The sequence below is a fragment of the Opisthorchis viverrini genome (genome assembly GCF_000715545.1).
Source record: "Opisthorchis viverrini unplaced genomic scaffold opera_v5_132, whole genome shotgun sequence".
NCBI lineage: Eukaryota > Metazoa > Platyhelminthes > Trematoda > Opisthorchiida > Opisthorchiidae > Opisthorchis > Opisthorchis viverrini.
Window position 1 is genome coordinate 615,039 of NW_008751789.1, and position 11,186 is coordinate 626,224.

Here is an 11,186-nt window from a genome sequence, read left to right on the forward strand (position 1 = left end):
CTAGAGGCTGATAACGTCCAACAAGCACGAAGATAACTTTAGAACGAAGTGTTTAGCATTCCGAACGTAAATATTACTTCCGCTTTTCTTGAAACGACCTCTCAGTTTTTTTTACGTCTAAGATACACGGTGACCTTGGAAATCAAACCTGCGAAACAAGCAGACTGCCCTTACACAGACTCACGAAACATCTAGTGTGCCGCTTATCTCAACTAAACCAGTAAACCAGTTGTATCGCCTTCGATGATCGTAGTTCGACCTGGTGAATTGACATTAAGTCCCGTGACAGAACGATTGTAACCACTGGTAGAGCCATCACACTATCCCCGAGATTTACAAAGTGCACCGACACGTTCTATAAAAACAAGGAAGACGATGACTAGTAAGAAACACAATGCCACTTTGTTCAGCAGTCCGAATCTCTGATTCCAAGCTACACACCCCATCTAACGGTAAATAAGTTATAAGGAAAGTCGCCTTTAGGCTGTCATTGTAGGAACACCGGAAAACGGATATTTGACTCACTGTCCTAACAGGATGGCATGTTTCCTGACAAATAAACTGGTGAATACACCGACAGTAGCGTAACCAAAAAGACCGTCCAGTTATTTTGCATAGCCCTCTGTCCCGATCAGGCAATCAAAACCTAATGCCCAAAGACCATTGCGATCGGAACAACAAAAACCGCGATCAGTAGATAGCAGCTAAGGTGACCATAACGCATAATTCCCCATCCGCAGAACGGTTGGGACACAACTCACCTCCGACTGCGTGATACTCTCCCCAGGTTCATCCTCTTCCCACTCATCGTCAGAATCAACAGAATAATCCAGTTGTCGCACATCCTGAGCAAAAGGTCGTCGGCCAGTGACAATACGACTCCGCCGACGCCACGACCCGTAGTACGCAGGTCGATAGTTCTCCACAAATTGGAACAGCTTGGCGCGCAGCCACACCGTACCACCAGAACCTCGGCTTCCATGATACTTTAACGTAGGCGAGTTTAGGGTGGAACATGGTCCCTCACCCATAAGCATCACCTCGGGTGGCTCCCTACGAAATGAGACGAACGTAATTAAAATTGAATGGACATGACGGAATACGGTAAGTCCCGCTAAAACCAACATAAACATCAGAGGGTCCTCATACTTGTACTGAGTTAACAGTGATCCCTGGAAAATGGCTGAGTGAGATAGAGGAGAAACCATTTTGTACGAGAAAGTTGAACCACGGATTACGTGTGCTGAGAGTGAGAGAAATTGAAAAGCTTACTCCGATGGCTGTATTCCAGATGACAGACAATTAGAAAGAACTTTAAGGTAGATCGCACATCCTCTAAAATCCGAAATTGCTAGGTTGGCGGTAAGCAGCGGATACATAGGGGGGAAAATCGCAGCGACTTAAAAAAGCATCCACATCTCACTGCAGGAGTCCCCGGATCCGGGCAAGAAGGTTTTCTCATGCGGTCCACTCCAAATTATGGTCAGTGCCGAAATCAGTTTTCTTTCGCTCATAAAATGCAGAGGCCGTTGAATAAAGCAGTGCCAAACGAACGCTATTTACAAGGTTTCTGAAGACTCTTTGACATCCCACGACCAGTTTCATCCCTCTTGGGCCTCATCAGGTAAGTGCGATCCCGAGTTCCAGTCAACCTTTTTGTTCTACTTGAACACAAGTTGCACGAAATTCGCAAAATAATTTGCTTTGCACACCAACTTGGTTTTACTAGGTGGCTTAACTGAGTCCCAGCTGAATCTATCGTTTATGATATTCTGTAGAGTTTCGATAAATGGTACACTCATTTGCACACCAACTTGGTTTTACTAGGTGGCTTAACTGAGTCCCAGCTGAATCTATCGTTTATGATATTCTGTAGAGTTTAAGTGCGATAAATGGGCCTTACAGAATAATTCATTACGTCACTGAAACGAATTATCTATCAGCTGGCCGGTGGGCTAGGACTACTAACGTATATGTGATAGACGAACCAAGTCACACACCTGAGATGCGCTTACTCCACTTGGAGTAGTGTCGACTGTGCTTTGTGCCACATCAACTTCCGAATGAACAAAATCGGTCCCCCCCTCACCCTTAGGCTGCACGCCAAGATGAACAACTCAGCCTAATTCATTGAATACTTGTCCATCAGGTTCTGATACATGGTAGATAGATACAACGTTGGTTGCAACAAACACTGATGTGCAACGGGAGATGCGGACAGACTGATATCAAATGCAGAGTGTCTGATAAGAATTCTTGACTGACCAAGTTCTGTTTGTAAACTGCGCTCTGTTGGTAGTGTGAAGAGATATGGGGAAATTTCGAGTCTCGAACCCCCGAATTTCCGGCTAGTAGTTTGAACACTTAGTCGGTCGGCCACGAACGGCTGTTCAGTGGTGTGATTAGTTCGCAATTAGACAAGACATAGCACCACTCATCTTTCACTTGACCGGGAAATCAGGAAATCCAAACTCTCTGGAGTTTATAGAGACGTGCATCACTAAGAGTTCCCAATAAGCGAAAAAACGGCTGTATAGTGCTCATCGGTTTTTCAGTATAGATTGACTTCACTGATAGAATGAAATCCCCATTAAAAGTGCAGTCTAGATTGGCCATAACTCCGGGGAAGACACTTGGATTTCCATTCCACAGTGAACTCCCACTGATATCACCAATTTGATTGTTTTTCATGAAAATAATTATTATACCATCACCGTCACCCCAACACAGTGAGACTCTTCCCAAATGATCGTTGAAGGGCCCAAGAATAGCAGTCAATCTGGGTTTTTAAAGGAGAAGAGCAGTCAATCTGGGTTTTTAAAAGAACGTTTGTTTATGCACTGAAATCGATCTCAGTACAAGCTTCGCTTATTCGTTGATTTGGGAAGGAAGCCGAATGATGTGAGGATAGATTACCCGTGAAAATTGTCATTGAAAATTCTCTTGGTGGAGCAATTTGACGAGGTCAGCCAAAAGCAATCATCATAGGATTTAGTTACTGCATTGAGACTTTACGATGTGATCACCTGGATTGTGATTAAAAATTTTTGGTTGCGAACATCCTACAGCACAAGCAGACAATTTAACTGACAAATGTTTCATAGATTTCATAAAATAAAAAATTTGTCTAAATGCGAATCCTTCCAGATGGTGCACTACAAAAGGTGAAACTGGCAGTCTCGGAAATTCTGCAACAATAACCGTTTGGAACGATTCATTCACTCATTGTTGCAGCACTCTGCTTTCGGAAAATATTAGGTACGGTTGACAAAACACGGTTCTTCGGACCAACAAGTTAAACCCATCGCTGTATCCATTACATGTTTGATGTGTACATCAGATCAGAAAAAAATTCCACCTGGCGCAGAAACGGATCCAACGGGATTAGAGTCTCGTTTATAATTCCGAAACGAAGAGGGAAAGAACTAAAAATAAAAATCCCCATAGTTTGAACAAGAACATAGTGACAAAGGGCAGGGAATAGTACTTATGAACAGGGACGACTACGTCAGAAAGATGATGCAGATCATGAATGATACTTCAAAATTTAGCAAAGAGCAAAAGGCAAAAGACCACATCCAAGCAATGGAGGTAAAACTAAACTCTCATCTTGAACCCTAGTTGAGCGACATTTTTATGGGTACACTTCAGCTCGGTCGATTGGATGGGATTAGACGTGCGCACTTTTATCCAAGGTACATGGGTGATATTTTTATGCTAGTATCAAACGGCTTTGAAATGGATGCTTTCCTGACCAACTTCAACCGAGCACATCCCTCCATTCAGTTCACTTCTGGAAATGAAAGTGAAAGCACCTTCCATTTCCTGGACGCTTAGTTAGTCAGACTTTCAGCGGGTTCAAGCCATAGATCTGTCTACAGAAAGCCCATGTGGACAGGACAATACACAAAACTCCTTAGTGTCGTACCACTAAGGCGGAAACGAACCCTGATTCGCCCTTTACCGAACCAAGCAAGGTGTATTTGCTGTGCTGATACACGGGACTCTGAACTGCAGTGTACGACTAACGTGTTACGAGCCGATGGTTGTGGAGTCCTATAACCAAAAAAATGTCCAATCGCCCTATCCAACCGCCTATCACGACCATTGAAAAGAAGCCAATGTACCTGAGACTATCGTATAAAGGCGAGCTGTTGGCGGACACAGTCAATCGCCTCTGATTTCAATCTTTGGCTGGGACTCTGCGGTCTTGGTTCGCAACCGAACCCTTGCTCAACTTAAGACAAGATGCCAGTCCTCACCCAGAATATGGTTGTGCATTTGTTATGTCTGACTGTTATATCCGCTCTAGTGTGGGAAAAAAGGAACACCATAGCTTTATTGCGAACAAGTGAGTGGGTGCGAAAAGTACAACGGCCTCATCCTATATATTCAAGGGGCACTGGTTGACCTTGACCAAGGCTGTCTCGCACTTTATTTTGAAGGGCACCATCTGACCTCGTTCCAAGGCTTTCTGGTCGGCATTTAGTGGATTTTTAGGAATCTCAGTAAGTTTCGGGCACTTGGGAAAATATTTAGAAACCTGACCTTCCTGACAGTACATTTCCTCCTGCTGTTGTTTAGTAGAATACATTGGGCGCACGATATGGCAACTTTCTAAGAGAATAAAAAATAAAAATCGTTCAGCTGTAGCACCCTTTCGGTGCCTAGCTGCCATGCCACACGAAGGAGGCACGAGGGTTTGGATACTGCCAGGTTGCCCAAGCAACAGGGGAAGTCGGGAGGCAGAGTTCGGGTTCGAACCACGGACCTTCCAGTCAGTAAACTCGCGCACTAACAACTTATTCCATCTCTTTTACCGGTACACCATTAGACTCAACGGTCAAACCAAAAGCTTGATCACGTCCCACTTAATCGACACCGGGCACGTAGTCAATCCGGACGAGTCGTTTCACACCATTTACTGTGTACCCAAAAGATTGCCCGCATCGACCTAACGACGTGTCTTGACTACAGCCAAGGTAGTCGTCATGCGTCTGCGAAACCCGGTACTGTGCTGTCAAAAACGTTTCGTTTGGACGCTGAGTCTACCTTGGTCATGTTAGACGAATCAACCCACCTAGTCACTCAACGATCCTCTCTATTGTCTCACACCATCCATTTAGATGCGACGTGGGGGCGCAGACAACCAATCATTCGTGTCTCCACGTTTCTCATTTCACTAAGGAACCTTCGCTCCGTATTTTAATATTTCACTTCTGTTGTAATCACCACATATGCACTGACCTGATGACGAGATCCCGAAAATATTAACATTCGTCATCGTGTTCTTGTTAAAAATAAAAAAGTAACCTCAACCACCACATAGGACTGTGTTAAGCACAGGCTGGCAGATATGGTTCGTCTTCTCAGTACCACCGTTTGACCAGACAACAAGTGGCTCAGGTACGCAGTTTACGTTGTTCCATCTCCCGTCGATAAGTGAATATGACACCAAGGATGACAGGGATGACATAAATATCGTAACCTGAATAGAAACTCACGTGGGCCAAGTGGAAGGACAGGAAAGAGGAACGTGCTGTTTTGTCTTCAGTTCGTGAATGTAACTAGAACGCCCGAATTTCAACAGACCAAGAGAGGATCCCGGGACAGAGGATGACTCATGAGACCAACTTTGAACGACTTTATCCAAATTGTCTCGCTTAGTGGTTAATAGGGATTTTGGAACACGATGTAAAGGCGCCATACGCATATCCTTACGTAGCTCAAACTGCATGAACGGACCGCATGGAGCAGATAATGGTGTGGATGTTTCCTAAAATAAAGAACGGGTTACAACAGCCGAAACTAGCGCATACCTTTTTCTGCTCACCCTTCACTAGAAATCCCAATAAGACGGCACGCTGCTTTTCTTCGCGCTTGGTCTTAAAGTCCTCCTCACGCCGCCTTTCTAGTTCTTTCTGAATCCGTTCCTCTTCTTTCTTACGCTTTTCCTCTCTTATAAAATGAGGGTGATGTTCATGAATGACGTCGTAAACTTACTCTTTGCGTTTACGTTCAGCCTCCTTTTCCTCCTCCTTTTTCTTCAGTTCTTCCAGACGCTTTAAACGCCGCTCCTCTTTCAAACGTTCCTCCTCATCTTTTTTCGCCTGTTTCTCAAGCATCTTACGCTCCTTTGGGATGATCGAAGAACAACTGAATAAAGGGCAGGCTTACTTTCTCCTCCAGTTTTTTCTTACGTTCCAGTTCATGCTGATGTTCCTTCATAAGCCGTAACCGCTCACGCTCAGCACGCTTGTGCGCCTTCTGGTACTCAGAGAGGGCCTTCTTGACCGCGCTTGAGGGCTGCAATAAAAAAGTATGCAGGGCTACCACCAGAGATGAGCGTACAGCAAAAGTAAACTGGTAAGTCAAAAACGTCAGGCCGATAACAAGTAGAATCAGCTGTTAAAACCCAAAAATGTCGAGTTGGATGACGAATCACAGTTAAGTGGAGTATCATAAACGAGAGATTAAGCTGGATTCAGTTTCCTGTCGGGACTAAATTCACATTCGAATGAGAGCATCCATCAGTCTAGATCACTAGTATGCAGGTAGGAATGGAGCTAGGAGATAACGGAGCTAACCATTTATAATAGGTACTCTCTCACATAAAGATATTCGAAAGGACTTTCCTGAAGAGAAAACACTTTTCATTACAATCACTTCTCAAGGGAAAAACTTGAAAACCAACGTGGAAATGTATCGTAATTTCCTAAAAGTAATTCCCACGACGGTTACGCCATATGCTGTTGACTCAGACTTACTAGTCGACCGTCACGCCAAAAAGCTAATGTCAAAAGCACTACTGACGCACTACCGCGACGCTTCAGCTGTTTCTGAATGGAGTTGACATGGCTAGGTTGATAATATGGCGTATCGCAAGCCTGTAGAACTACCAATTGAAAAACCCACAGTGGCGATGTAGATTGAAATAGATGAGACTAGAATACACGGATGAAATAACCAACGATAACCCCATGCCATCATCGAGTTTACCAGAGTCTCCTACTTTTCTGCTTACACTATAGTGCAGAGAATCAAACCGCCTTGGGGTTATGAAAGTGGCACGAAAATTGCTCGTTTGTAATCATCATCACCAGGGTCAGCAACATCAGTGTTGATATTGATACTTCATTAAGTTCCATAAAGTTCATCTAACTATAGTTGAAGAATTAGAGTGAAAAGGCGAGAAAAAGGATGGGTGAGGGAGGGGACCTAGTGCTAGTCTATGTCAAGTGTTCTGAGGTGCCTACACCTCCAAGCGCACAATCAAACAATCTGGAAGGAAACTAACAGCACGAGAGCCACTGACATCGATTGGCCGCCATTTTATGCAACGTCTCCAGGCAAGCACAAGTGGGGTCACGGGGACCCCATCTTGGAAGCCGTACAACACCAACAACGTCCAAACTCCTCGTGATCTCTTTCACGCCCTTTTGCCAAGTCATGCGTTGTCCACTTCGCCGTTTGAGCCACTCTGAAGGAGGCATGGAGAACAACACTCGTCTAGGTAGACGGTGTTAAGGCATGTGTAGCACATGACCGAGCCATCATAGTCGGTGGTGCTGGATGTTTCCCTCGACTGAATAACCGTTTTCTAATCACCTCGTTACTAACACGCTGACGCCAGATGGTCCAAGTGGTTAGGGCGCGAATTTACTGAACAGAAGGTCCATGGTTCGAACCCAACCTCCGCCTCTCGAATTGCCCTATCTAGGCGACCTGACAGTATTCCAGTCCTCGTTCTTACTTCGGGTGGAATGGCGGTGTGACACCGAAAGTGTTACAGCTGAATGATTTTTATGAAGCACGTGTTAAAGTAAAAACCTACCACCCCGTTTCTCACCTACAAAGTCTGGATCTCGTGTGATGTGACGGCTTGTACGCCGCCGCGACCCGTTGAGCTGTACCGGGTGGTGTCCGTGCGACACACACAGTCTCTCATGCTAGAATGGTCAATGTTTAGAGGTCTGACAAACAGTCTAACGGCCCTCCAGCTTGTGGGTTAGAACATGCCTGGCAACGCGTTCTATAAAAATGGTAGTGAACTTGTATTTCCCACTTAACATATCCGCCTCACGGTTAGGTACTTGAGCCTTGAATTGTAATAAGCACTGGTCAGTTCTCAAGCAGGATACTACTTTGAAGATGCGCACCGCACGCCTAAAGATGATATGACGGTGACTGGTTAGTTCAGGACGGCTTATGCTTCGTCGTCCTCTTCTTTGAAGAGGACGATATCGCCTACGGACTCTAGACTAACCAGGTTCTTACCAGTAAAAATTTGAGCACCATCCAACATTCACCTCATGATTTCATCAATGATGAAAGTGAACAAGAGCGAAGAGAGTGAACATCCTTGTCGGGCACCTATTTCTGTGAAGAAGCGTTCACCATATACTTACGTCCAGAAGTGTTCACAAACTTTAGGGGTATATCTATCGAGCAAGTATGGTTAGGGACACTGACAGAATGACAGAATCGAACGCAGCGTTGAATTCAAGGAACACAGATTGCGGGTCATCTGTATATATGGCGTTCCTACAAGACCTGAAATGTGAGGATATGGACGACCCACAGATGGAGTTTGAACCACAGACCTTCCGGTCAGTAAATGTTCTTTAACCACTGGACCATCTCGAGCTCAGCGTTCGTGGGTACCAGTAACCACAAGAATGTCTAAACTTCCAGCTCGCAGTAAAGGAGAGCCCAGAGCGTCACAGAAATTGCCCTTGGCGGATTCAGAGCTGTTGGCGCGTAAGCAGACACAATGAAATGGTGCGGTAAACTACACTTTCGAGAGACTATTTCACACGCGTTGCCAAACGGACCGCGAAGAAGCGACTGTCAGCGTATATCCAATCAAGTAGAGACGCTTCCACTGGATCGCTCAATACAATATACACCCAGGCATGTCTAGCTGCATCGCCCCTACATCACAAGAGGTGCGCAGTCGGAACCTGACAGACAGCCAGGGGGCAATCAGTTCAATTACGGTAATTGCGTCGTCTATCCTTGTTTCTGACATACATCATACATTAATGCATAGGAAATCCAATGTAAGAACTACAACCACTTGTTGCTCTGCACACTTCAGTGTGCGAACATTAAAGGCAGCCAAATAGACCGTATTTTGGGTGTTGAAAATAGGCTTCGAAATGTTTAGGGTTGTTACTGAAGCCGGACGCTCAGAGGCTGCATCTGAGTGTGATGCAGGGCGAACAACTGGTCAGTCTTAGTGTTTGGGTCTGCGGAGATTATTCATATGGGAGTAGGGTAGGGTAGAGGAGAGCTTATGTGAACGTGTAAGAAGGGAGGCGTCAGTAGTAGTCTGTTTTGGCTTACCAGCCCTGCTGCGTGGAACAAATAAAGTCGCCCGGCTGATGACAACGCAGCGGCCAATATGGCATGAGTTTATTGTTAGTTGTAAGTGTCATTGTAGTATGTGGGCTGGGATACTTCCAGGGTGTCCAGACCTAGACAAGAGGACGTTTAACGCCGAGCACCAAAGCCTTTGGATCAAATGACTAACCGTGGTGCGGCGGTATTTGGTGGGAAATGCAATTGCACTACCATTTTTGCAGAACAAGCCACCATACATATTCTAACTACAAGCCAGCAGGGCCAGGAGTTTGTCTTGGTGGGGTGAGATGGTCCAAGTAGGTAGAGCACGAATTTACTGACCGGAAGGTTCGTGGTTCGAACCCGACCTCCGCCTCTCGACTTCCCCTGTCTAGGCTTGGGCAACCTGGCAGTATCCCAGCCCTCGTGCAACCTTCGGGTGGCATGACAATTAGGCACCGAAAGGGTGCTACAGCTGAATGACTTTTTTTCTTAGTGAGGCCGTAACCACTGACCAACCCGGCATGAGACGCTTTGAATGTCACACGAACACCCTCGGGTATAGTCCAACGGGCCATGGAGGCACACACGTCGTCACACCACGGCAAGGTCCAGTAGTCTTGCGACAGTTATGCAAATTATCCTGTGTGCTCTGGCTGAATTTGTCTCCTAATACCAACAGAGTGCCAGTTGTACCAAAACTGCATTTTCACTAGAAATTATGTCTGCCGAACCATAGATCGTTCTGCTGTAACACTCCTCCGGTGCCTCGCTGCCATGCCACTCGAAAGAATTACGCCGGATGAGATACTGCCAGGTTGCCCAAACCTAGACACGCTCCGGACCCAGTGCGTGGAAGTCCCTACTTGATGAGCTTAGTAGCTCCCACTTCGTAGGCTTCGCCCCTTTACCTCCCACTTTTTTAAGATTAACCCATCGATGTCTTCAATTATCTCCACATTCAGCTAAGAACAAGCTATGTCGTATTCCAGTGCAAGCATTGAGTTGCAGGGGGGGGGGAATTTGCATAGGAATGTTGAACACAACCTAAAAATAGTTACCCCTTTAATGTCCGCTCCCATTAGGGGATCAGGTTTTAAGATCACACTGTCAATACCGTCACAACCTTCCGAGAAAAGCAGCTATTCTATATTTCGACCATACGCTCGCAAACTGCTATAGTATAAATAAAAACTATTAAAGCTTCTTGGACATAAGTCTACGTGGAAGTGTGTAGAATTGACCGCCAAAAAAGTCGAACCTACGTTCGGAATAAAGAAAGAGCTACATCATGAACCGTCTACACGTACTCCATCGTCATAAAAAACCTAGCGGAATGTGTAGATCTAGCCACCTGGAGGGAATCTTTCTTGTTGGGAAAGTCCACTCCGTCAGATCCCACAGTAGCGTTCCTCGTCAGACGCTGATCCTCTTAAGTAAAAATGAGCCGGATATCTGCGCACCGATCCAGTGTATCATCGAATCTCCGATTGGACGTTCGAATTAATGAATGCGGATGCGTCGATCGACTATCGGGTTGCATGCTCAGATTTAAAGGACAATCGCCGGTATCTTCTTGGACTTAACAGCAGTTGAGTCGGATGTGCTAGCGTCAAAATTACAAGGCAAAAAGCACAGCATTCTGACTTGGAATCTAAGCGGTTAGTAGGTGCTAAACACAAGGAAACAATCACACACTAATATGGATATCCACATAGAGCCTTGGGGACATAAAGATGGCATAATAAAGCGAGCTTTCCCATATATTTCACATGCTCTCACCTGCTCAAATGACTTCAGCTGGTAAAACTATGAGAGGAAACACGACAGGTATTCGAGGT

At 45.5% G+C, this 11,186-nt stretch overlaps 1 protein-coding gene across 1 annotated transcript in view; it reads right to left on the reverse strand.

Moving 5' to 3' along the window:
* The window catches only part of T265_06420 (hypothetical protein), a gene marked incomplete at both ends in the record, with an annotated part of 13,942 nt that extends 6,449 nt beyond the window's left edge, over positions 1–7,493 (reverse strand). The window contains 8 exons of the mRNA XM_009171678.1: positions 762–1,049; positions 4,451–4,811; positions 5,505–5,776; positions 5,820–5,958; positions 6,004–6,134; positions 6,178–6,306; positions 6,768–6,895; positions 7,298–7,493. Coding sequence (XP_009169942.1) covers positions 762–1,049; positions 4,451–4,811; positions 5,505–5,776; positions 5,820–5,958; positions 6,004–6,134; positions 6,178–6,306; positions 6,768–6,895; positions 7,298–7,493 — 1,644 coding nt within the window. The remainder of the gene's footprint in view (positions 1–761; positions 1,050–4,450; positions 4,812–5,504; positions 5,777–5,819; positions 5,959–6,003; positions 6,135–6,177; positions 6,307–6,767; positions 6,896–7,297) is intronic.
* Between the last annotated feature and the right edge of the window lie 3,693 nt (positions 7,494–11,186).